Source organism: Vulpes lagopus, chromosome 17 (genome assembly GCF_018345385.1).
Source record: "Vulpes lagopus strain Blue_001 chromosome 17, ASM1834538v1, whole genome shotgun sequence".
Classification (NCBI taxonomy): Eukaryota; Metazoa; Chordata; class Mammalia; order Carnivora; family Canidae; genus Vulpes; species Vulpes lagopus.
The window spans coordinates 29,474,317-29,502,195 of record NC_054840.1 but is presented as its reverse complement, the minus strand read 5'-3'; the positions used below and the strand labels follow the sequence as shown (position 1 = coordinate 29,502,195).

The 27,879-nt window shown below is 33.2% G+C and overlaps 2 protein-coding genes across 2 annotated transcripts in view; one reads left to right on the top strand and one right to left on the bottom strand.

Annotated features, from left to right (window-relative positions):
* Positions 1–25,471, top strand: part of PIK3CA (phosphatidylinositol-4,5-bisphosphate 3-kinase catalytic subunit alpha) — an 80,944-nt gene extending 55,473 nt beyond the window's left edge. Inside the window, exons 7-21 of the mRNA XM_041731569.1 lie at positions 3,710–3,815; positions 4,505–4,657; positions 4,755–4,889; positions 6,664–6,788; positions 7,687–7,768; positions 8,061–8,225; positions 8,691–8,794; positions 10,014–10,185; positions 12,619–12,725; positions 13,250–13,371; positions 14,431–14,509; positions 17,344–17,514; positions 18,077–18,194; positions 18,307–18,458; positions 19,268–25,471. Coding sequence (XP_041587503.1) covers positions 3,710–3,815; positions 4,505–4,657; positions 4,755–4,889; positions 6,664–6,788; positions 7,687–7,768; positions 8,061–8,225; positions 8,691–8,794; positions 10,014–10,185; positions 12,619–12,725; positions 13,250–13,371; positions 14,431–14,509; positions 17,344–17,514; positions 18,077–18,194; positions 18,307–18,458; positions 19,268–19,538 — 2,062 coding nt within the window. The 3' untranslated portion in view covers positions 19,539–25,471. The remainder of the gene's footprint in view (positions 1–3,709; positions 3,816–4,504; positions 4,658–4,754; positions 4,890–6,663; positions 6,789–7,686; positions 7,769–8,060; positions 8,226–8,690; positions 8,795–10,013; positions 10,186–12,618; positions 12,726–13,249; positions 13,372–14,430; positions 14,510–17,343; positions 17,515–18,076; positions 18,195–18,306; positions 18,459–19,267) is intronic.
* Positions 25,391–27,879, bottom strand: part of KCNMB3 (potassium calcium-activated channel subfamily M regulatory beta subunit 3) — a 26,103-nt gene continuing 23,614 nt past the window's right edge. The window contains exon 4 of the mRNA XM_041731571.1: positions 25,391–25,444. Coding sequence (XP_041587505.1) covers positions 25,391–25,444 — 54 coding nt within the window. The remainder of the gene's footprint in view (positions 25,445–27,879) is intronic.

Here is a 27,879-nt window from a genome sequence, read left to right as displayed (position 1 = left end):
GGAAAAAAACAATCTCTTCAACAAATGATGTTGAGAAAACTGGACAGCTACATGCAAAAGAATGAAACTGGACCACTTTTTTACAGAATACACAAAAATAAACTTAAAATGGGTTAAAGTCCTGAATGAGAGACCTGAAATTAAAGAAATCCTGGAAGAGAGCACAGGCAGTAATTTCTCTGATGTCAGCTGTAGCAACATTTTTCTAGGTATGTTTCCTGATGTAAGGTAAACAAATGCAAAAATAAGCCATTGGGACTACATCAAAATAAAAAACTTCTATACAGAAAGGAAATAATCAACAAAACTAAAAGACAACCTACTGAATGAGAGAAGATATTTGCAAATGACATATCCGATAAAGGGTTAGTATCCAAAATATATAAAGAACTCCTAAAACTCAACACCCCAAAATCAAATAACCCATTTAAAGCATGGGCAGAAAACATAAACAGACATCTCCAAAGAAGACAGACATATAGATTGCCAACAAACTCATGAAAATATGCTCAGCATCACTCATCAGGGAAGTGCAAATCAAAACTACAAAAAACAAGTGTTGGTGAAGATATGGAGAAAAAGGAACCCTCGTGCATTGTTGCTGGGAATGTAAACTGGTGCAGCCACTCTGGAAAACAGTAAGGAGTTTCCTCAAAAAGTTATAAAGAGAACTACCCTATGATCCGGCAATCCCACTACTAGGTATTTATCCAAAGAATATGAAAACACTAATTTGAAAAGATATATTATGCATTCCTAGGTTTATAGCAGCATTATTTACAGTAGCCAAATTATGGAAGCAGCCCAAGTGTCCATTGATAGATGAATGGCTAAAGAAGAGGGGATTTATTTATATATATGTATGTAATTATATGTAATGGACTATTATTATTCCATTATATGTAATGGAATATTATTCAGTCATAAAAATAATCTTGCCATTTGTAGCAACATGGATGGAGCTAGAGAGTATAGTTAAGTGAAATGACTCAGAGAAACACAAATACCATGAGATTTCAGTCATGTGGAATTTAAGAAACAAATGAACAAAGGGGGAAAAGAAGAGACCAACCAAGAAACGGACTCTTAACTACAGAGAACAGAGAGTTACCAGAGGAGAGATTATGGGGGGATGGGAAAAATAAGTGATGGGAATTAAGAGTACACTTAACCATGATGAGTTCTGTATAGAATTGTTGAATCACTATGTTGTGCACCTGAAACTAATATAACAATATACATTTAACTATATTGAAATTAAAATTAAAATCCTTAATAATAAAGAATTCTCTAGTTAAAGGGTAAAATCCTTATGATGGTAGTATGAGGATTTAAGTAGATCTTTTAACTTTTCTGTATTCACAAAGTTAAAATCAAGAATAAAAGAATATGAAATTATTAAATAGAAAAGAAGTTTTTAAAAAACTCTTACTGAGATTAAGTGATCATTCCAAATTTGGGCTTCCCATATGCTAAATAAAATAGATACTTAATGATTTCTTCATAGACGTTACCAGTTCTCTCCCAAAATCAAAATCAAAATTAATTTGGAATATATATATATATTCCAAAATATTCCAAAATTTTGGAATATATCTTCATATATATATATATATATGTGTATATATATATATATATACCCCCTAAAAATAAAGAACTTGGGCACCTGGGTGGCTCACTTGGTTAAGCATCTGCCTTCAGGTCAGGTCATGACCTCAGGGTCCTGGGATCACCCGCATTGGGCTCCCTGCTCAGTGGGGAGCCTGCTTCTCCCTCTCCCTCTGCTACTCCTCCTGCTTGTGTGCGTATGCTCTCTCTCTCTCTCTGTCAAATAAATAAATGAAATCTTTTTAAAAACATTAAAAAAATGAAGAACTTAATTGGGGTGTGTGCACTCACGTGTCTGTATGAACTTTAGAGGAAGAGAGAAACATGTTTTAGTCAATTAACATGGTATTGAACAACTACATTCATAGGACATAGCTCTCAGAAAGTGTGTAGAGTATTTTTCATTAATTATGAGCAATTCTAAAGATTTAGAAGTAATAAAAACTCCTAGGTACATTTAAGTACATGTATCTTTAATTTTCTTAAATTACTGTGGACTTACCAAATCCCTACTACCTGCATTTCTTCTATCTGTATTTATTGTTTCTTTTCCCTTTAGAATTCCTTTTACTAAGTTCTCACATTTAACTGTAAGCCTTCTCTGCATCAGAGAACCATATTTTTTTAAATCTTTGTCCATAAAACTTTAGTAATAAAGTTTATATCTTAGTTTGGCTAATTAAAAATAGAATTTTTATACCATTTTATTGTTAAGTCTTACTTTATTTATAATAAAAAATAGAATTAGGAAAAACCCTTTTGAAAAATTTTCTAGATTAATGTCTAGCACTTGAGCTTTTATCGTGGACCAGTTACTATTCCAATCACTTTACTTGTGTTATCTGACCGTTCCAGACAGAAACTCCTTTACTAGTGTTAACTCACAACAACCTTATGGAGTAAGTACTATTCTTAGTCCTTCACAAATGAGAAACAGGCAAAAGCAAGGGTCACACATTTAATAAAATGTTGGAATAGGATTCTACTCTCCATAGTCTGACTTCTGAGTTTATACTGGTAACTGTTGCTATAATATTTGAAAGCAAAACAAAACAGTGTGCTGTTACTTGGCTATTTACAAAATGTCCACCCATTATAGACATAATTTCACATGTAAAATCCAGTAAATTGAAGTGAATTTATCATTAATATTTGAAGAATTTTTGTCATCACTTTCTATAGCCACTTTTTATTATTTTCTTATTATGAATGTTAACTGTTGCTTCTTGTGAAGTAGTTATACTCATCCTCAAATATGTTACTGCTTACATATCCTTCATTTTATTTATGTACTGACTTATTTAATGAGTTTTTCTGAATAAAACTACACCATATGTAAAAGTAAATATATTGTAATTTTAATAGGAAATTTCACTCTTCTTTGAGTTTCCCTTTTCCATGTGCTTTTTATATAAGCTATTTTGTTTTTAATTATTTTTTTTACTGAAGTATAGTAAAAGTGCATAAAAGTATACAAATCATAAAGTTCAGTGAATTATCACACTCAATACCCATATAACCACTATACTGGTCAAGAAATAGAACAATAGCAGTGTATGAGATTTCCTGTTACTGCTACACTCCTAATTCTGGGAAACGAACTAGGGGTGGTAGAAGGGGAGGAGGGCGGGGGCTGGGGGTGACTGGGTGGCGGGCACTGAGGTGGGCACTTGACAGGATGAGCACTGGGTGTTATTCTGTATGTTGGCAATTGAACACCAATAAAAAATAAATTTATTATTAAAAAAAAAATAAATAAAAACCCTAAAAAAAAAAGAGAGAGAGAGATTTCCTGTTACTGCACATCCTTACCCTCCCTTGGTATCATCGGTATCATCAGCCTTTATAGTTTTAGCCAATCTCTTGTATACTGGTATCTCCATGAGATTTATTTTGTGTTTTCTGGATGACAAATAATATTCACTATTTTCTTATGTTTATTGGCCATTTGGATATGATCTTGTGAAGTATGTTCATTCCACTTGATCTCTGGCCTATTTTTCACTTGATTTCTTGTTTTCTTGATGATTTGTAGTTGTTTATATACTATGGATGAAGCCCTTTTTTGGTAAATTATTTTTTTCTTTAAAACTTTACATAGGTGGAATGAATGGCTAAATTACGATATATACATTCCTGATCTTCCTCGTGCTGCTCGACTTTGCCTTTCCATTTGTTCTGTTAAAGGCCGAAAGGGTGCTAAAGAGGTAAAGTACTTCAAAAGGAATAATATTTACCTCTAAAAAACTCCTAGTTATACTACTGATTTAAATTTTTATCAAGAAACTGATTTTTTTTTCAGGATTCCTATGTGGCTCAATGGTTGAGCATCTGCTTTGGCTCAGGTCATGATCCCAGGGTCGTGGAATCGAGTTCCACATCAGGCTCACCATAGGGAGCCTGCTTCTCCCTCTGCCTATGTCTCTGCCTGCCTCTCTCTGTCTCATGAATAAATAAATGAAATCTTAAAAAAAAAAAAAAGGATTTTTTTTTATTTTTTTCTTTATCTAAAAAAATTAGATATTTGTAAAATTTTAATAAATGTGTCATAGAAGACAACCTTAGGAGAGCTTCCTGAGTTTATTTATGATGAATATGTCCTGAATTCACCTTGATACAATTTTTTAAGCATGCAACTGTCTGTTAGGTGACTAGATGTCAGTCTCTGCCTGTCTTACAGAGATAGGTTCATATCTCCTATTTATAATTAAAGAAAAATTTATGTAATTTCAAATAGGAAAACAGAAAGCACTTGTATTTTTAAAAAATTGATGTGGCTTATTATAGATATCATTGTAGCAATAGTTATTGAATTCTTTCTGGGGAACAAAAGTGTTTGAAATGTATTTTGTAATTTAATCCACGGAGTAGTGAATATTTTTGTTTGTTTTTGAAGGAACACTGTCCATTGGCCTGGGGAAATATAAACTTGTTTGATTACACAGATACTCTAGTATCTGGAAAAATGGCTCTGAATCTTTGGCCAGTACCTCATGGATTAGAAGATTTGCTGAACCCTATTGGTGTTACTGGGTCAAATCCAAATAAAGTAAGCTATTTATTATCAAATTAGAATTCTTTCTTTTTTTTTTTTTTATACAGTCAAGCACAACTTGATATATTATAACCTTTATTCCATCTCTTAGGAAACTCCATGCTTAGAGTTGGAGTTTGACTGGTTCAGCAGTGTGGTAAAGTTCCCAGATATGTCAGTGATTGAAGAGCATGCCAACTGGTCAGTGTCTCGGGAAGCAGGATTTAGTTATTCCCATGCAGGACTGGTAAGAAAGATCACTGAGTTTTCTTAAATATCAGTCATAATCAGTGGATTTGGGTTTATCCTCTTTGTGTAGAGAAGGATTCGTGTGTTTTAGTTACACTGGCATAGCTCCTCTGAGCTCTTGGACAGTATAATGATATAATTACATTCTCCATATGCTAATATCGTTACTGCAGCTCTGCCTCTTCTTTATTCAGAGCCCTAGCCTGCCTTCAGTTAACAAATAGATATTGAATGCTAACTGTATGTTTAAATTTATTGTATGAGAGGTACTGGGTAATAAAGTTGTGACCTAAAGAGATCTCCATTGCAGATACAGTCTAATGGTGAAAATAGACATTAAGGTGGTAAAAAATAAAATAAAATAACGTTATTAATCATGGTAAGTGCTATGATGGAATAACCAGTAGTGTGCCAAAAATGACTACAGAGGGCTGGGTTGAAAAGCTAATATATATTGGGTTCAAGAAAGAACTTTTTACTACTCTAAGATGGTAACATTAAAGTTAAAATGAAAGTGTATGTTGTTAGTTGAGCTTGGAAGCAGAGGAGGACTTTTCTTCATCCACTGGGCTTCAGGCTCACAGGTCTTCCTGTTCCTCCCTCACATCAAACTCATTCTCTCCTTCGGTCACTGTCACTGTTTCCTCCATCTACAGTGGTCTTTTCCCTGATCTTAGTGTGGGTGGTTTTTTCTTGTCATTTGGAACACAAATTAAATACTCCCTTCTCAGAGGCTGTATCCAAACACCCAGTGTAAAGTAGCCACTTGGTCATTCTCCATTATGTCACCCAAAGTATTTATTTGTATTACCTTTTCATTTTTTTTTATTCATTTAATTTTTGACCATAATGAGGACCCTGTTAGTGCAGGTTCTTTTCCTATTTAAGATCCCCAGCAGTAAGAAAAAAAAACAAGGCACAGGACGTTTTAATAAGTATTTGTTGATGGACATGTGCCAGTAATATTCCTTTATGCTATTGGAAAAATTAATAATATTTAAATGTTAATAAAATGTTAATATAAATCAAGTGGCATGGATACCTGCTTTCATTTTTAGCCATTGGGAATATGTGTAACCCATTCCAAGGGATGTATACTTGTTTTCATAGTATATTAAGATACATTCATAATTACTCATTGTGCAGTCAATATATATCTGTATTTCAAGGGAATAAATACATTACTTGCAATCTTGGAATTTTACCAAAAGTTATAGTATTTTCACTTTAGTTTCCAATCATTTAATGTCCAGTGTTTTAAAGAGGGTGTTTCTTTTCCTTTTTTCTCTTATTTATTTTTACTTTTTAAATTTGAAAACCTTGCAGTGATTATTCAGATATATTCGGGCAAAGATTATGAAAGAATTTACATTTTTATTTTATTATTTTACTATTTCTTATTATTCCAGAAACATGAACAGATTAGTTAATAGAATTCTAGGAAGGATCCTCATCAGGAAGAGAAGTAAATTATTCGCTTCTACCCCCTAATATCTCAGTCTGAGATACTTTGGTCCCTGACTCACTTTGGTCGAGACCGTTCTGAGGCTCGTGGTAATGTTAACTAAGATTACTAGATTTGTTCCACAAATACTACCTTAAGTTGATTCTCCTCTATCCCTGAAAATAAAGGCTTGTGATGAGAAGAAACTTTCACAACAGTTAATATGCAACATAAAGTTATTCGCCATTTTCTCTTCTTGTAGATCACTCATGAATCCAGGGAAAAATGTGGCAAAGGAAATCATATAAGATATTCCTTTATTTTACAGAGTAACAGACTGGCTAGAGACAACGAATTAAGAGAAAATGATAAAGAACAGCTCCGAGCAATTTGTACCCGAGATCCTCTCTCTGAAATCACTGAGCAAGAGAAAGATTTTCTGTGGAGCCACAGGTAAATGTTAAGATGGAGATTCCCTGTTTCTTCTGTTACATATGAAAGTACTGATTTTGACTTATCTTGCAGGTTTTACCATACCTGTTAAAGTGTATAAAGCATAATTTACATGACTTTTTAATTGTAAACATTGTTCTTTTTCAGACTGTGATAAAGATCAGTATTTCTAGAAAGTCATGCTGCATTGGTACTAACCTTCCACCTTCAAGTGCTGAAGGCTTTTTTAAAATTCTAAATCCCTGTTACGACTTTTTTTAGGATTTGATTTTGGGGGATTCTTTTAAATGAAATTCAAGATATAAATAATTAAATAACCCTGTAGATTTAGATCAATTTAGTTATAGTTGGTCTAGATATTTCAATTTTTAGATGTTCCTTCCATTTTCCTTCTTACACTTCCTCAGAGTAATAGTGCAGTACTTTATTTTTCACTTATGAAGAAACTATCCCACCACTTGGGAAGTATACGCTGGTTTATTTAAATAAAGCAGTTATAGTGCATTTCTGCAGAAAGTCCACTGAACCATAAATTTTGTACAGTGACTACAGTAGAAGTGATGACTCTTCTCATGGTTTCCATTGCATAAGTAGGTTAATAAAAGGAGCTGTATAGTGTTATGAAATAAATTCATAATTTTTTTGAAATATCTGTCTTCCATTTGGATTTTTCTTATGTCTTCCTTGCCATTATAACTGTGTCTAAGTATACACACACACATATATATATATATGTAACTATAGTGTTAAACGCTGATTTCTTTTGATTTTAGAAAAGGCTAGTAATAGTAAGTTTTAAAAGTGTTTGGAAAGATTACATAGTTGAAAATTTAGATATCTAGGCCTTTTGAATAACATGCAAGAATGTTTTTTGTTTTGTTTTGTCTTTTCCACACAGACAATATTGTGTAACTATCCCTGAAATTCTACCCAAACTGCTTCTGTCCGTTAAATGGAATTCTAGAGATGAAGTAGCTCAGGTAAATGCATGTTTGAGATTACAGAATAACTGTCATATAAAATTGGTGTGTCACTCAAATTGTTTTCTCTCAGAAACAATAGTATTAAATATTATATGTTTTATGTTAATAGAGAAAAATATTATTCACACCACTTCCACTGATGAAGTTAATTAGAATTGAACATTTTAAGCACCGAGTTCATAAGGAGGGCTCTTATCTAATTTTAAAATAAGAAAGTAAGAAAATGTCTTAGAGGGTCCTTACAACTATCTTTGCTTTTTAAATAGATTTATTGTCTTTCTCATAACAGATGTACTGCTTAGTAAAAGATTGGCCTCCAATCAAACCTGAACAGGCTATGGAGCTTCTGGACTGTAATTACCCAGATCCTATGGTTCGAGGTTTTGCTGTTCGGTGCTTGGAAAAATACTTAACAGATGACAAGCTTTCTCAGTACCTAATTCAGCTAGTACAGGTAAAATATTGTAAAACAAAAATATAATGTTTTATTCTAATCTGTGCAACTTTATCCAAACTGTGGATCTTTATCTATACTGGTTTTACACTTTTTAAAAAATCAGTTCTAAGGGTTCCTGGTGGCTCAATCAGTTAAGCATCTGCCTTAGGCTTAGGTCATGATCCCAGGGTCCTGGGATTGAGCCCCGCATTGGACTCCTTGCTCAGTAGGGAGCCTGCTTCTCTTTCTCCCTCTTCCTCTCCCTCTGCTTGCTGCTCCCCCTGCTTGTCTCCTGCGCTCTCTCTCTCTCTCTCTGTCAAATAAGTAAATAAAATCTTTTAAAACATAAAATAATAAAAATAAATAAAAGTCAGTTTTATTACCAGTATTACCTACTTTCTTAAAATGTTTCTTTAAATCCAACCCTGCAAAAACTGACCCTGATCAATACAACGTTTTTTTTGTTTGTGTTTAATCACATAGGTCCTAAAATATGAACAATATTTGGATAACCTGCTTGTGAGATTTTTACTCAAGAAAGCATTGACTAATCAAAGGATTGGGCATTTTTTCTTTTGGCACTTAAAGTAAGTCATGTTATTTTCCCATTAAATTCTTTAGATATATATTACTTGCTTTCTTAATAGATCTATAAATATTACGTACATACTGTTTTTGTTTGAGTTTTCCATAATGAAAGTTAGTTGTACCAGTGGTAAGCTTTCCTTCAACTTTTTCTCTTTAATATTAAATTCAGTTTTGAATTTTATATAGAAATGAGAGCTGAAATGTTTTTAAAGACTTTGATATTACTTTAAGCAAAGAAAAATTTGCTAGATTAATATTGGTTAATATTGCAGTTGATTTTACTGTATGCGTGGGTTAAAATACCCAAAATAAAGAAAAATAATCCTAACTTGGAATTCAGAACAATAGTGACAGAAATCCCAAGTTTTTTAACTAGGAAACAAGCTAATTAAGAATAAAAAATATTTTGTAGAATAATATGATCTATCTTATACTCAAGGTGAGATCATAAGCCATATACTGTTTTCTAAATTTAGAAAGATTTATCATTAACTTGATTTTTTTTATAATTAACTTGGTCTTTTAAATGTTAAAAATGAATCAAAATGGAATCTTGAAGCTAGGTTTAAAATAACTTAAATTCAAAGACAGTATGAAAAAGGGACATGTATGCCACAGGATCAAATAGTACTCACTGAGCTTGTCACTCCCTCCCTGTCCATTTTATTACTTTTGTGCTGATTTGTTTCATGTTTATGTATCTTTATTTTTAAGCTCTTATTTAAATTCCAGTTAACATGCAGTGTAATGTTATTAGTATTACAATATGTACAATATGGTGATTAAACACTTCTATACAACTCACTTCTGGTGCTCATCATTAAAGCAAGTGCACTCCTTAATCCCCATCACCTATTTCACCCAGCCACCAACCACCTCCCCTCCGGTAACCATCAGTTTGTTTTATGTGGTTAATATATCTTGTGCTAAGATTAGTAAATGAAAAGTAGTTGAAATAGGCCTAAAAACTAGTTTATTAAATTTACAGTTCCAAGAGCTATCTTAAATTCTTGATTATTTTGTCTCCAAATGATAAATTTTAAATCATTTTATTGTTAGTATGTTAATAAATGTTATAACATTTATTAGATTTTGAAAATGGGTTTCATTATTTTCTTAAGATTGTATACATATATACATATACTTATTTTAGGCCATATATATAGTGAGTGTTGGGGGGTCTTATTTTTTTTTACTTATCTTATACTGCTCTTTTAGATCTGAGATGCACAATAAAACGGTTAGTCAGAGGTTTGGCCTGCTTTTGGAGTCCTATTGCCGTGCTTGTGGGATGTATTTGAAGCACCTAAATAGGCAAGTTGAGGCTATGGAAAAGCTCATTAACTTAACTGACATTCTCAAACAAGAGAAGAAGGATGAAACACAAAAGGTATGTAACTCTTTACTTTGTTTTTGGGACTCTTCATTGCAGTGGGGCAGGGTAATCTGAGAGCCTGAGGTAGATGCAGATAGTAGGCATTAGAATCAAGCATATCAGGATTTGGATCCAGGTGCCACCGCCTCTCAGCTGTGTAATGTTAGACACATTATTTAGTCTTTGAGACCCATTTTCCTCATTTATAAATGGTAATGATACTTTCTACATAGTATAGTTGTGAGAATTAAATTACAGGAGATGCGCTGAAGCACATATTACAGTCCCCAGAATGCAAACAGTGCCCAGTAAGTGTTAGTTCTTTCTTCTTTCACTTCCTTGTCTTTTCACAGTCCTAACTTTTAAAATAAGTTTTTCTGGGACACCTGGTTGGCTCAGCACTTGAGCACCTGCCTTTGGCCCAGGGCATGATCCTGGAGTCCCGGGATGGAGTCCCACATCGGGCTCCCTGCATGAAGCCTGTGTCTCTCTCTGCCTGTGTCTCTGCCTCTCTCTCTCTGTGTCTCTCGTGAATAAATAAATAAAATCTTAAATAAAGAGCCCCCAAGCATGAAGAATGTAAATTAGCAGTACTGATGAATTTCCTAACATCTTCATTAATACTGCATGAAAATAATTTTTAAAGAAAGTTACTATATTAATATAAATGTCATAGTGTGACTTAGTTGATTTTATTAAACTTGTGGAATATAAGTTCAAATAAATGTTACTAGAAAATAATTTTGGGGTAGCCCAGTCAGTTAAGCATCTGACTCTTGATTTCGGCTCAGCTCATGTTCTCAGGGTAATGAAATCAAGCCTTGAGTCAGACTCCACAATAGGCATGGAGCCTGCTTAAGATTTTCTCTCTTCCTCTGCCCCTCTCCACCTTGCTCATGCTCTGTCTCTAAAAAAATAAAAAAATAAATAAAATAAAATAAAATAAAATAAAATAAAATAAATAAAAAATAAAATAAATAAAATAAAATAAAAATAGTGCTGTTTCTGATGCTAGAATCATGAGCTAGAGGGGACTAAACTGCTTTGAAGGAATAAATTTTATTATATTTATATTGTAACACGTAAGAAAAAGGAAACTAAATATTAGTTAAATTTGCAAATATAGGCATTTCTTTAAGCTGGAATTTTCATATCAAAGGTTGGCTCTCAGTGGAGAGTGGACTAATCAGAAATGTCAAAGTCATTACATTAGTATTGGCTTAAATGGGATTGTGATGAACAAAAGCAGTTTCTTTGAGTGGTTCCGTGCTTTATCCTAAAAATGATAAACCATAGGAAGCAGTGTGCTAACATTAGGATTGATAGGGATAGAAAAAGAAATGCCTTTATGTGAGCAAGAGCTGCCCTAGTCAGTGAAAACTAGATTTTATAGCTACTCACTTATCCATATGATAAAGAAAAAAAAAAGTTATTACTAAAATTATAGCATGAAAATTAATTTATTATGAATTCCTAGCTCTTAACCTCTTTTGCCCCCCACTCACCTTTTATATTTATGATAGATGAAGATTTCCTAAAATAATGGCAGTTGGGGTTCCTGGATGGCTCAGTTGGTAAAGCATCTGCCTTTGGCTCAGGTCATGATCCTGAAGTCTCAGGATCAAGCCCTATATTAGGCTTCCCGCTCAGTGAAAAGTCAGCCTCTCCCTCTGTCCTCCCCCTGCTCCCTCTCTCTCTCACTCACTCTCTCTCTCTCACACAAACAAAATCTTTTTTAAAAAATTTTTAAAAAAACATGAAATGGCAGTTGTTGCATAATATAACTCAGCAGTCTGGGCTCTGATTTCAGTTGATTAAAAAGAGATGTTTCTGCATACATACTGGAACCTGAGTATAGTGTGAGACTCAGTTTAACAAATGTTTTTATAAGTCCTTTTCCAGTTTCCTTTAGCCCCACTAGACCTTTTTTACTCAAGAGAGAAAATGAATATGTTTTCTGCAACACATAAAAATAAAGTTACTAAGCTAACACAATATTTCCGTAGTTTTTCCTCTAGAACAAAGATCAGCAAATTTTTTCTGGAAAGGCCAGATAGTAAATATTTTAGACTTTGCAGGCCATGCAATCTCTGCTGTAACTACTCAACTCTGCTCTTCTAGTGTGAAAGCCACCAATATCTAAATGAATGGGCATGGCTATATCCAGTGCAATCTGATTTACAAAAACTGGCATAGTTGACCAAGTCCTGCTCTAGAGCCAAAACATGGGCTGTGTCAGCAGGGCTCTTACGGGAGAGTAGGCCATGCTGTCCTTCCTGCCTCTCCCTGAGTTGTGTTGCTCTGTGTGATAGAAACCTTTCTAATCTGAATACAGGATATTAATTCATAGTCTATACAATACTGAGGTTCCAACATATAAAAGAGATTAGCAATTAGTTTTACTTTTCAGGAAATCAGTTTCTAAACATGAGTGTGCCCATTTATCAGGTACAGATGAAGTTTTTAGTTGAGCAAATGCGGCGACCAGATTTCATGGATGCTCTACAAGGTTTTCTATCTCCTCTAAATCCTGCTCATCAACTAGGAAATCTCAGGTAATGTACCTTATTGGAAGTTTTATTGATATATTTAAACAAGTACCCTTCCTGGAGAAAATCTTGAGAAAAAATAAGTCCATTTTAATCAGAATATTCAATTATATGCTTCCCTCTCCCATTATCCTACCCTGCAAAATAAGAGTTGTTCAGGTTTCTTAAGTTCAGAACTGCATTTAGTCAGAATGAGTTTTTATTACTTTAATAATAGAGTTTAAAACTTTCTCTGGCCAGAATTTCTGGTTTCATAGGATAAAAAAATGAAATGTAGTACCTGTAAAATGAATGGCATATCCCTATATTTGTTGAAAATTCATATGCTAGTATATAAGAAAGTTTTAAGCTTAATGTTTATTTTTTTCCTTACACTCCCTTAGAATTGAATTCATAAATGAAATTGAGGAGAAGGTTTTAAATTTTTATAACACTTCAAGAAACTGTACTGTCTGTATTTTAAAAGAAATTTGAGGGTAGAAAAAATTTAAAAAGTAAGGTGCCTAGTAAAGTTTTTAACTATTTTAAAGGCTTGAAGAGTGTCGAATTATGTCCTCTGCAAAAAGGCCACTGTGGTTGAATTGGGAGAACCCAGACATCATGTCAGAGTTACTCTTTCAGAACAATGAGATCATCTTTAAAAATGGGGATGGTAAGAAAGAGTATTAATGAACTTATGATGCATGAATTTAGCTATCTTTTTATACACAGGATATTTATGAACCATGAAAACTACTGAAAGCCATTTAAGGAATATGCATGTGGTAAAATATATAACATTATAATATTAAACAGATGTCTTAACCTTTAGACTATGTTAATCCTTTAAAAAGAAGTACTAAATTTAGAATTGAAAGGCCTGAAATAAGTTTCTAACTATTATTTACTTAGCTGTGTGTGTATCCATTCATTCCATAAATATTTGATGTGCTGGGCCATCAAATTGTAAGAATAAACAAAACAGAATCCCTGCCCTCTTAAAGTTTACAGTCCAGCAGAGAGAAGAGAGACATTAAACAAATAATTACAAAAATAAAATTACAATATGGTACAAAAGAAAAGTATAGTCTACTAAGAAATCAAAAAAAAGAAGGTCCTAATGTACTTGGAAACAGGCTGTGGCAGGAAGCAGTAGGCATATCATTGATGGGTTTCTATTGATTAATGACTTTTCGGCCCTGAATTCTGTTAACCCCAATATTTATAAACAGGTTCAAATTTAAGGATTAAAAACATAGGTACTTTAAATATTTTAATTTAAAATTTTTGTGAAATACATGCTAGCTTATCCTACATATATAGATGGATTTGTGCAGATACTTTAGAAATGGTTTAAAAGGGGATCCCTAAAAAAAAAAAAAGGGGGGGGATCCCTGGGTGACTCAGCGGTTTGGCGCCTGCCTTTGGCCCAGAGCGTGATCCTGGAGTCCCGGGATCGAGTCCCACATCAGGCTCCCAGCATGGAGCCTGCTTCTCCCTCTGCCTGTGTCTCTGCCTCTCTCTCTCTCTCTCTCTCTGTGTCTGTCATAAATAAATAAATAAATAAATCTTTTTAAAAAATGGTTTAAAGAATCAAAATATTGCTTCCTTATAGATTAATTTGAAAAGTAAATTCAGCTATCATTATGTTCTGTTTGAAAGCAACATGATGACATGACACCAGATTTGCATTTATGGCATTAAGTGGTGATACATATTATTTGAATTGCAGATTTACGACAAGATATGCTAACACTTCAAATAATTCGCATTATGGAAAATATCTGGCAAAATCAAGGTCTTGATCTTCGGTAGGTAACCAGTAAGGCAACATATATGTTGAAAGTTATCCTGAAAAAGTGAACTATTAGTAAATATCAGTTATAAAGCATAAAGGAGCATGTATTTGTGAAGAAATGTAGGGAGTAGTAATTAATACTAGTTGATTACAACTGCTTTCATTTGTCTTCCTCTTTCTTGGCATAGAATAGCTAAGAGATTCAGCTAGGCAAGAAGAACTATCTCTAATAAATTGGCAAAGACTCTGCAGCTGTGTCTGGGATGTGACTGTTTAGGACAGGACATAGGAGACACAAATGCCCCCTATTTTCTTTCAGGAGAAACAAAGTTTCTTTCATAATATACATTTTCTAATTTTAAAACATTATAAGGCCTCTAATCTTAAATCAGTTTGACAAGGAAAATTTACGAAAAGAACTCCTCTTAAAGTTTTCCCATTCTGTTGGTTTCTGCCCAACCTTCTACAGTTATATCTAAGTTTTCTGTCATGCTTCATCTTGTCCTTATTATTTGTTTCTCACAGTGTTTCCTTCTCTTTCTCATCTCTTTGCAAACGTAGAGTCATTCCAGCAAAGGCAGCTCTCTCCAAAAGCATTTTTGTCCATAAGTGGACATAGGAGTCAACTCTAGCTGTAGCAGCAGAGCAGGTTAGGGTTTATTTGTATGCCTCTTAAAGATTGAGGATAACTAGTATATAAAAATACATCAGTGACACATAGTAGAACCCTCTTGTTGCAAAGAAGAAAAATGGACGTGTCAAATAACTTGCTAAAGCACAAAGTTAAGTCATCAACTTCAAATTTTTAACTCATGATTCTTTGCTTAATCCCTTCGGCTTTCCAAAAAACAATGTTGAATGAATCAAGTTTCCTCTTTTGGTATAATTTTCTGTGTCTGAGAGATACACATGTCATTACTACCACTGCCCCCAAAGAAGTACAAAACAAAAGAGAATGCAGAACTGGACAGAGTAAAGGATTTAACTATATAACTCTGGTAATTACTGTATTTAATTGTAAATAAGTGACTGTGCTAAAAAGCACTTAAAGTTAAGCTAGATCATTGGAATGTAAGTTAGATCTTCAAAATATTTTTAAATCTTAGGATATTTTCTAAATTCTTTTAACATAAATAACTTAAAATTTTTTATTTGAAGTTTGATTTTAAATAAAAAAATTTATTTAAAAAATGTCAGAGCATTTTTGTCTAAAACTTAGATTCTCTGTTTTGTTGTTGTTTTTTATATAACAACCCTTATAGGACTGTGTGACTCTTTAAACTATGAGCATGCTCAACAGTAATAAAATTGAAAAGTAAAGTAAAAGTAAAGTAAGAGAGAATGAGCAGGATTCCAACCTTTAGAAATTCCTGTATTTACCAGGGCAGATAGAAGGAAAGATTCCATAAAAGAAATACTCAAAGGGATAGCTAGATCAGAATAAGTATTTCACAGAACCCAAAAGAGTGGAGAGATTCACAGTTTACAGTGATTGGGTGCTTCAGGGGATGTAAGAGCCTAAGGACTATGAAAAAGCCCTTAGATTGGATGATTCATGGTTAACGTAAGAAAAGTTGAGTCAATAGAATGGTAGGCATAGAAGTTATGTTACATGGAATTGAGAAAATGAAAATAAGTGTAGACTATTTGTTTTAGGAACTTAAGTAAAAGAAAGAAAGCATGGACACTAGTAGCTTATGAGAACAACAGAGTTCTTTCGTACTTATGTGCCAATTGGGATGTTTTTTTCATATTTTCTTTAAATGCTCATATCTCCCTTGACTACATGTCCTTTTTAATACCCTGTGATGAATGGGAGGTACCCATATAGCAGTTCTGCCGCAGACCCAAATATGGTTTTATCAAGAAAAGGCATTTGTGGGTGATTACGGTTGCAAGCCAAACTAGGTGCTTTTTCCATGGGACGCTATTTTTACTTAAATAACTAATAGGCAAGCTTTGGTTATTGAGACATGGGTATTTGGCTGACATTTTCTAGAAAATGAATGAATGATAGGATGTCTTTGAGCTTTCAAGCAAAAATTAAAATTTGGAAAAACTTGTATGCACCACCAGAAGCATAAGAGCTTCCCCAAAGTAAAGATTTTTCTGATGAGATCAGAGGCAATATTAACAATTGTGATTTTTTTTTAGTTGGTATAATGAAAGTATCACCATCTGAAAGGTGATAACTCAGTGAACTAATATCTTCCAAATGACCAATGTAGAATATGATAAAGTCACATGTGAAGCCGTGCTTAAAAAAATTAGAAAATATGGGAAAGTGTCACTCTTATTACTAAGAGTTTTTTATATAATATTTTTGTTTCATAAAAGATATTATTTATATGATCAATAATATTTTTTATTTTTAAATGAATTGATGCTTAATTTTTAAATTTTCTCTATTTTGATTGCTAATATCAGTAAATATAATCCACATAAATAAAAGTTCCTTGGGATCTCAGTAATTTTTAAGAGTATAAAGTGAGTCTTGAGACCAAATATTTGAGAACTACTGCCCTGAAGTATTATTTAGATGTCAGTTAAACTGAAATTCACCCATATTTTTAAAGTTAAAAATGTTTATAAAATTTTGATTGCCACAGTAATCCTCTTAATGCTTTTCTCTTATACAATTAAATGCTTTCTTACTTGAAGATTATAACAAATGATGGCAGATAATTTTGAGAATTTTTCTAGTATTTTTCTAATTTTAAAAGAAAACTAAAGGAGTAAAGGTCGTGTGTGAAAATTTGCAAAAAGAATATTCCTGTATTAGCCTACTGGATATTTGCTATTTTAAAATTCCATCATTTAATTGCAAATGTTTTGATCTTTTTTCAGAATGTTACCTTATGGTTGTCTGTCAATCGGTGACTGTGTCGGACTTATTGAGGTGGTGCGAAATTCTCACACTATTATGCAGATTCAGTGCAAAGGTGGCCTGAAAGGTGCACTGCAGTTCAACAGCCACACACTACACCAGTGGCTCAAAGACAAGAACAAAGGAGAAATGTGAGTTTATTATTCTTTTCTTCCTATGTCAATCTAAGGTTTGGTTAGACGAGTCTTTTAACAATTCTGTACATTTCTTTGAGACCAGAGAAAACATTTGTACTTACTTTGAAAAGAAATATGCTTACCTTTTGAAATATTTGAGATTTTATGTTTGAATGATCAGAATTACTTATGATTGTGGGGAAACCCTATATACCCAACTTTATACATTCAATTTTAGGTATCTAAAATGGGTTTTTCTTTATTGCTTATTCTTTTTTTTAAAGATCAACATTGAACATTTCAAAATTTACCTTCTAGTCCATTGTTAAAATGGTTAGAAAAAACATTTTTTCATGACACATTCAGTATTTTTTCACCATAAGAAAAATTATGTTTTAGTCAGAGGATATCTAGAAATATCCTTTCTATCTCAAATCTTTGGACATAATTACTTCCTCTTCTTAATTAATGATTGTTTTCATTCTTCAATACAGATTTGACCATCCTTTCTCAATTTGGACTGGATTACTCTATATTTCCACACTACTCTCATCAGGTGTTTATTTCTTCTTTGTAGATATGATGCAGCCATTGACCTGTTCACACGTTCATGTGCTGGATATTGTGTTGCTACCTTCATTTTGGGAATTGGAGATCGTCACAATAGTAACATCATGGTTAAAGATGATGGACAAGTAATAGCTTTCTCTTTTTAGAATGTTTTAGCATTCATTCTTAAATTTATTAATTCAGGATATTGTACTTCTGCATTTGTCAAGCTATAATGTAATTCTTTATTTTTGAAAGCTGTTTCATATAGATTTTGGACACTTTTTGGACCATAAGAAGAAAAAATTTGGTTATAAACGGGAACGTGTGCCATTTGTTTTGACACAAGATTTCTTAATAGTGATTAGTAAAGGAGCCCAGGAATGCACAAAAACAAGAGAATTTGAGAGGTAAGTTCAAGAAATCAAAAATACAAAATACAGAATTTTTGCTGCTCTATCAAAAATCATTGATATTTTTCAATATAAAATGTTTTATTAACATTTTAGCATAACTGAGTATCTTAATGTATTTATTTATTGTGCAATGCTATGAAGAAAAATGGAAAGAAAAAATCAATGTATTAAGTTAATCAAGGCCTGACATGATTTACTTAGTTAATTAAGACCTAAGAAAGTGATTCTCAAACTTCTAACTATAATAAAGGTTTTTATTTACTGCTGTATAAGTAATTGGACTATGTCTTCTCTATACTGTTAAATAATGTATAGTGCTTAAGACAGCATTTCTTCGTCCTATGATTTAAGGAAATCAATCAACTATAATTATCACGTTTATTCTTAATTTTTCTAACTGCCTTCTGGTAGATCATCAGTCTATCTTAAACCTTAAAGGACTTTCTAAAACTTTCTATAAAATTCCATTTTATCTATAATTCTGTCCTGGCCCTAGCCTAAATCCTAAAGCCTTCAGTATGGACCAATTCTTACATTTAATAAACCCCTAGTAAACTACTGAGGTGCCATGCTAGGTGCTGGTGATAAAGCAGTAAACAGAATCCTTATGGACTCTCAAAGTTTACATTCTAGTGTGGGGTAAAGAGGACAGAAAGTGTTGATAAGGGGAGTCGGGAGAGGAGTGGTATTTTTTATAGGTTTGCCCCAGAAGGCCTCTCTAATGGATGTGACATTTGAGCAGAGACCTGAAGGTATTAATCCCATTTGCTCCATACTGATCAAACTGTTCTTATTACTTATAGGTTTCAGGAGATGTGTTACAAGGCTTATCTAGCTATTCGGCAGCATGCCAATCTCTTCATAAATCTTTTCTCAATGATGCTTGGCTCTGGAATGCCAGAACTACAATCTTTTGATGATATTGCATACATTCGAAAGACCCTAGCTTTAGATAAAACTGAACAAGAGGCTTTGGAATATTTCATGAAACAGATGAATGATGCACATCATGGTGGCTGGACAACAAAAATGGATTGGATCTTCCACACCATTAAGCAGCATGCTTTGAACTGAAATGATAACTGAGAAACCGAAAGCTCATTATCTGGATTCTATACTGCACTGTTAATAACTGTCAACAGGCAAAGACTGATTGCATAGGAATTGCACAATCCATGAACAGCATTAGAATTTACACAAGAACAGAAATAAAATACTATATAATTTAAATAATGTAAACGCAAACAGGGTTTGAGAGCACTAAACTAGTTCATTTCAAAATTAAGCTTTAGAATAATGCGCAATTTCATGTTATGCCTTAAAGTCCAAAAAGGTAAACTTTGAAGATTGTTTGTATCTTTTTTTAAAAAAGAAAACAAAACAAAAAAACCCCAAAATATATAGAAATTATGGAGAAGGAAAAAGAATGATGTTCTTTTTTTGTCTTGCAAATGTTCTATGTTTTGAAATTGTGGACACAGCGAAATCTATTATTGCATTAGGTCCAAGGAAACTAAAGTTTGGTGTTAAATTACATTGAGATTAGAAAAATAATGAAGATTTCTTATTTTTCCATTGCTGTTCAATTTATAGTTTGAAGTGGGTTTTTTTGACTCCTTGTTTAATGAAGAAAAATGCTTGGGGTGGAAGGGACTCTTGAGATTTCACCAGAGACTTCCTTTTTAATAAATCAAACCTTTTAATGATTTGAGGTCTTATCTGCAAAGTTTTGGAAGCAGTCACAAATGAGACCTGTTATAAGGTGGTGTTTTTGGGTTTTTTTTTTTTTCTGGACAGTATTTACAAGAATCTGATTCTTACTTCCCAGGGAAATTCTGGGCTCCCACAAAGTAAAATAATCATTATAGAGAAAGAATGAGCAGGACTAGTTCTTGCTCCAGAATTGTACAGTATTCACCTTAGGTTGATTTTTTTTTTCTCCTTTTGCAATTGAATTGAATACATTTTTCATGCATGTTTCCAGAAAATAGAAGTGAGTATTAATGTTATTAAAAAGATTATTTTTTTTATTAAAGGCTATTTATATTATAGAAACTATCATTAATATATATTCTTTATTTACATGATCTGTCCCGTAGTCATGCATTGTTTTGCACCCCAAATTTTTTATTGTTCGTAGCAGCATGGTCAGCTTTCCTCTTGGTTTGTGGGTGAGGCTCAGGCACTATCCCATTTATACCAATGACTAGTGTATAATTGCATAAGGAAAACAGATTAAAGTTCATCCTCTTTCTTTTTATTTCTTTGTTTTCATGTAACTCCCCCATTTTCCATCTCTTATAGTTGATAATGCCTCAGTCATGAAACTAGTTACCAAAATTAACACAATATAGAGTATCTTCCTGATTGCTTCAACCCCTCTGCTGAGGTATGCTCATGAATAATACTTTATAATATGGGGGAATAGAAACCACAAACTTTTTACCTTTTTAGGCTATTTATGCAATATCTGGATAATAAAAGTAGGATTTTAAACCATTTTAAGGTCATGTCCCATTTCCAAGCAATTAGGGCTCACTGTCCAACTTTATTAAATTGCATTTGAGTACAGAATACATTCTTAAACACTTTGGAAAACATTGACCCAAGGTGTAGGGGCTAATGCTAGTCATCACTCTAGACTCTGATATTTTACTCAGTATTTGAAATGAATGATTAATGCCCTAGGAAATAGCTTTAGCAAATGTCCGGGTGCCACACCAGAAAAAGTGCAATAATTTACTGACAGTTTTCTAGATTAGGCATATTATTGGAATACAACTTTATAAAAAGTGCACATTATATACTCTAGTAAAATAGCATCACTAAAACGATATTCATTTATGAAATCAGTTACCTATAATAGAAGTCTTGAATAGTGAATAAGGGACTCTAATTCAAATACTCTTAATATTTGGCTATTTTAGAGCCCTTAAAGGGCCTAATTATTGGAGACTTAGGTACTTCACTAAAGCATGTATATAATATTGCCAACAAGAAAAATAAATTTGAAGATTAGGGGAACTTCTTTCTGTAAACTGTCTTGGAATAGTTAAGAAGAATTTAAACTCCCATTTTAAGCAGGAAGCCAAATAGATTCTTTTGCAGATATAGATTTCATAACTTCTTAAAACTTCTTTAACATTTTGTGCCTTTTAGATATATTCAGTTAATACATACTAACATCCCAGTCTTTTCTATATCAGGGATTAATTACAGGAAAACTCAATGAAATGGTACAAATCTGGAACTCTGATGGTGGAGACTGAAGACTTAACAGAGAACAGCGTTTTTACCTGAGTGCCAAAAAAGCTTTGAGCTTCCTTGCACAAAATTTATATGATCTTTGCATGTCTCACATCAGTCCAGCTAGTCCCCTTCCCCTGAGACCTCTCTACCATTTAAACACAAGCCACATAGCTTATTTCATCATTTACATTTATTTTCAATAGTTATTACAACCAAGTCTATTCTTTTGGAAGAAGTGTAGACAAATTTTACAAAGAATGATTAAACAATCTCGCTGAAAACAAAGTAAATTTTAAACAAATCCAAGCAGAGTTTAAGCAAACAACATTAAAAATAAGAAAAAAGGGTCAAGTCGTGCTCAGAAGGCAAAGCCAAAAATTGAACTGAATGCTACATGGGGTGACTAGGATGTCAAGTCAGGGGTAAGCTGTTTCCAGGTACTTCAGTGTCAGACCACTTTCATGGATTGGTCCGTTCCTGTGGCCAACCATCCTTGTCATTGAATGTGGTATAACTGATTATTGACTCTACGGTTTCATGTAGTCACTTGAGAAATAGTTCCTTCAAGGTATTTTGTAGGGGGGAAAAACCAAGCAGGTTTAAGGAAAATAAAACCTAATTTTAAACACACTCTAGTAAGATAGACTCTGAAAATCATGTTTTAACTTTTTAATCATATTCTCAGCTATACAGAATCATTTATTTTGAAGATTTTTAGACTGCTGTTAATTTGAAATCTGTTAATCATATTGTAGAATTTGGTTTTTTAAAAAAAAGATGTTTCTAATTGGATTTTTTAAAGAAGAATGGAATTTGGTCGCTATTTTATGATAGAACCTAAGCTTTTTGTGGTTCTCAGTGTCCTCTGTAAAATTCAGTGTCAAAGTAATCTACTTTGAGGTTTTCCCTTTTAATCTGCTTTATATTACAAGCCCTTTAGGAAATGGGAACGTGGTGAATATACAATGAATTGTAAAATATTTTAATGTGTAATTTTTTCAACTGTGAAACTATGAATATTGGTTTTTTGATGAAAACAGCTGCTGATAAAGTATTTTGTGTAAAGTGTAGTTCTTATTAATCAGGAAAATAATCAATGACTTGATTAGAATGTATATACCCTCTTGGATTTTATTTTAAATGGATTGGTGATTTTCACATAGGTAAAACACAGTCCATCTGTATTCTTTTTCCATCAAAAATTGAATGATTTAGCATTATAAAAAAAATTATGAGCAGCCTATCTACTTTAAAGGAACCATGGAAATTTCACAGCACATAAACTTGGATTTGTTTCTTAATGATTTTGTAAATTCACCTAATTCATATTCTGACCAATAGCCCATGCTTGCCAACTCTTTGAAAAAAATTGATTTCTGGCATTATTTTAAGGCCAGCAGGTTAACTTTTTTCTGAATGTTTTAACTTTCTTTTGTTTCTATGTCTGCACAAACTGCAGACCTGGGCTGGACCCACACACTCAGAATCCACCTTAAAAATAAATTTTGATGTCCAAGACATCACTAAAATATTTCAGTTTAAAGACCATATGTGGTGTTAATGGACTGTGGTGCTTCTACTATTTAAAAACAACTTTCATACTTCAAATGTTTTTGAGAAGAGGGGAATGTAGAGGAGGAGGCTGAACAGGGAGGAGTTGTTTGAATGAGTTACAGTCTTCATGTCTGTTCTGTTCAGAGGGGCACTTCCAAGGGGAGCCTTAGATGGAGCCTTCTAAGAGAAGGCAGGAAGTTGTGAGTATATTGTGCATATCATGAGGGAATGAACTCTTCATCAAGATAGGATTGTGAAGGCTGAACTATATAAAACTCAGCAATGACAGGATCCTCAGATAACAATTCTTGGTGACAGAGTAATACAGCTGGGCTGTTTTTTAAAAATATAAACACAAACCATTTTTATTTTTTGATTATTACATTAAAAGTATAAGTGTATCTTATGTGCCACGGCCTGGGAAGCCTTTTTTCTTTTCTTTCAAAGGTCATGGGGTTTAGTTCAAGTTAACTATGGTCCTAATAAAATTGGATTGGTAACTCTACCTCAGAAGGTTAATAAGGAAAAAAAAAGTCACAATTCAGTACTTTAGGCTCTGATGTTACAGAAATTTCCAGAGCACCATAGTTTAGATTTATAAAAAGTCAGAGTTGGCATGCCTTGTTTTTAATGGCATTGGAGACTTGAGAACAATTTTTGGTTAAAATTTAATCATGAATAAATTAAAAAATAAAAAAAAATTTAATCATTGCTCCAGCCATGGAAAAGGCTCTAGCGCCAGGAGGCTTATGGTACTAGGTTCTTAAATTCGGCATTCGAAATCAGTTTGTTCTCTTTTCTTTATTATTAGTGAAATTAGTGTGTGTGTATTTGCACACATTTTTATTTGTGTACACACTGCTTGCTACCCCTAGTCAAGAGGCATCTTTTATAAAAGATGTAAACATCAGGCTCTAAAGCTCAGAAGTGTTTAGAATTTATTAGGAGTTTCCCAAGTTGGGATGTTAGTTTTTAAATAAGCTTATTTCATCCGAGTATCCCACTTGATGAAGGTTTCACACTTCCTTTTTATCCATAAAGCGCCATTCCTTCTCCTTAGTTTTAGACATGTTAATATTACAACCATGCTAGTTAGCATAAAGTGACAGTTATGAGCCACAAGGAAATTTTCTGACTTAAGTTTTACACAACTACATATGAGTTTTAGTGGGGGGTTGGGGGGTGTTTGGGGTGGGGTGGGAATCAGTCCGTTGTACGTTTAGTGTAGTTTAGGTAACTGATTTTCACTACCAACAGTAAGTAGACTCCATTCTTCATGTTGGTAAGTATGGAAAGGTTTTTTTTTAAAAGCATTTTGTAAGCCAGTTAAGTCTGCACATCGATCTGAAACCTTATTTAATCTGTCACTACAATAATTTTGTGGTTATGCTAAGAGCCATGTATATTTTTAGGTGATTCTTACTTTTGTTATCTCCTTCTAGGTAAGCAAGGAGGCAGAAAACTTTCATTGTTTTATATTTTCTCAAAATATCTTTAATAAGACTAAACTTCTTAATTCTAGTATGAATTTCCAAATGTAGTCATGACCTCTTGGTTTCATAAGAACAAGCCCCGTATCAGTTTTAATTTTTGTTCCAAAGTGGTTGGAGAGCTTGGACTTCATGTGGTTTCTAGAAATGTTTTTTTGGCTATGGAACCTAAGTTTCAAATACAATTAATAGTTTCAATGTGACTTAGTCTTCTGGCTTGATGGGGTTAAATAAAACCTAAAAGAATCTATCCTTTTGGAACATAACACTTTAATATCTTGGGGAATGTGGCACTACCAAAAGAAGACTACTAGCACATCAAATGTTGACTTTGGAAGCTTCAAGAAGAACCCCCGCCACCCTTTTTGGCCCCTTTTATTGTAGCAAATCTATTTCTCTATATTTTGTCATTCAATGAATTGAAGTCCTGTGGTATAATGCATTCATTAGGAGAAAAATGTTTTTAAATGTTCTTTTAATGATGGCCCAAAAAGGATTTGACACAGCAAAATGCATGTGTTTTTGTACTGAGAATATAGAATAATACAGTGTCACTAAATTTAAGACCTCTTCCCAGTCTTGCTGTTCCTAGCAAGAAGTTTGGCCTGTGACTGCACTTACTGTTTGTGCTCATCAAAAACTGTCAATGTCTGCTTTTCTTTTAACTTTGCAGTCTGTAACATCACGCTGTTTATTAAAAAAAAGAAAAACTGACTTGTGTCCAAACGGTCCTTAGTGTACTATGTATCTTAAACAAAAACAAAAAAAACTGTGATAATTATATTTTGCTTTTTTTGAACACTTAAAAGCCAACCAATGTTGCCAATAATCAAAATTTAGCTAAACTTGAGTTCTTACCAATAATGACTAAGAATAGTTGATTGAAAACCTGAAACTATTATGCCTTAAAAGCCAATTTTTTTGCCCCAGTAAAATGATGACTATTAAAGAAATATCTGTTTGAACATTAACTTCCTTTAAGCATGAAGAATTACCTGTTTGTATTTCAAGCAGAAATACATGTGTACACATACATGTATGAATGTGTTTGTATATGTAGACAAGAGTTTTTTTCAAGTCTGTTAAAGACCAGAACCCAAAAGTGAGGTTAGGCTAGAAGTAAACTGGTTTCACTATCAGTTACTGTAAACCTTGCAAAAGGTGAGTCTGGGCTTTTCTCAAACCAATAATACATGTGGGCATTGATACTTTGTACTTCTAAGCAGTTAACAGCAAATAATTGCTTGAACTTTGTTTCTTTGCCAAATGGTTTGCTGTGACTTTGAATTAACATTGTTCTCAATTGACTTTGTTCTCCAAGCATAATGTCTCGCTTTTCCTGAGATGAGATTATGAGAGGAACCAAGTAGCTACACTCTAGGTGAGTGGAAAACTAGTAATTGAAACACTTCAGGTTATATACTTCAAAAACTTTTTAGGTTTTGAATCAGTGGTTTTGAATGTATTAGAAAAATTCCACGAACTGAATGTTGTTAGATGCGTGTGAAACTAAGAAATGGACTAGAGATATGTCCTTAAGAAATATATAGGATCTCAATTTACAAAATGATTGAAAATTGTGCATACATCGTTTTATTTTGGGAAAGTCTTTGGTATACAAAATAATTTACCACAACCTCTTAAACAGCATGTCCTGGACCTTAAATGCATATTATATTTAGCTAAGAGGAAGTGGAAAGGAATCCTCCCCTACAGCTCCATATACTAGCCCTTCTAACCAACTGTCCAATGAAAGGTACCAAGGCTGACTGAATTTTATCTTATTTTTTAATAAGAATTTATGTATTTAAGGTATAGTATGATTTGATATTGATATATAGCGAATGCTTATAGTCAAGCTAATCAGTGTATTGTCTCCTCACATAGTTACCTTTTGTGTATGGGTGTCTGTGTGATGAGAACACCTAAAATCTACTTTCTTAGCAAATTTCCAGTATTCGATATAGTATTGTTGCCATCATGCTGTATGAGAGATCTCTGGACTTACTACTCATAACAAGGATTGTACACTCTAATTAACATCTCCCCATTTCTCCCACCTGACTACCCCCCAAAAATCACCATCCTACTCTACGTATCCTACTCTGCTTCTATATGTTTGACATTTTTGGATTCCGCATACAAGTGAAATGCAATTTTTTTCCTTTCTGTGTCTGGCTTATTTTACTTATTAGCATAAAGACCTGGGTTTATCCATGTCGTTGCAAATGGCAGGATCTCCTTTTTTAAGTCTGAATAATATTCCATTGTGTGTATGTGTGAGATCACAGTTCATTCATCTGTTGATGGACGCAGGTTGTTTCCATATCTTGGCTATTATCAGTAATGCTCCAACAAACTGGGGAATGCAGATATCTCTTGGAGGTACTGATTTCATTTCCTTTGGGCATACACTCAAAGGAAGGATAAGGCTGACCGAATATTGAAACTTAGCAAAAGGGACACCTGGGTGGCTCAGTGGTTGAGCATCTGCCTTTGGCTCAGGGCATGATTGAGTCCCATATCGGGCTCCCTGTGAGGAGCCTGCTTCTCCCTCTGCCTCTCTGTGTCTCTCATTAATAAATAAAATCTTTAAAAAATTAAAAATTAAAAAAATTAAATACTCCTCTCTTTAGAAGAAGAAGAAGAAGAAGAAGAAGAAGAAGAAGAAGAAGAAGAAGAAGAAGAAGAAGAAGAAGAAGAAAGAAACTTAGTAAAAAAAAAATTTGTCTACTAACATTTTTAAGCACTTTAACTAGGTGCCAGAAACTGAGCAAGGTGTTTTACATACTCTACCTTGTTTATCCCTTAACCCCATGAGGAAGAGATTATCCTCATTTTATAAATGAGAAGAGAGAGGTTAGAACTTTCATTTCAGTTCAGCTGAATTGCCCAAGGATACATATCTGAAAAGTTGTAATTATGGCCTAGGAATTCAAATAAATCCGCTGAGACACATGTTTTCTCTACTACTACACACTAGAAAGAGGAGAAAGCACCAAAATTGTTCATTCCTTGTCAAGTCAATATTGCTCTAATTATCCAGTCTACTTAGTCATTTGTGACTTGAAATTTACTGCTAAAAGGCATAATATTAACTTAGAAACAAAATTCCTGTTTTG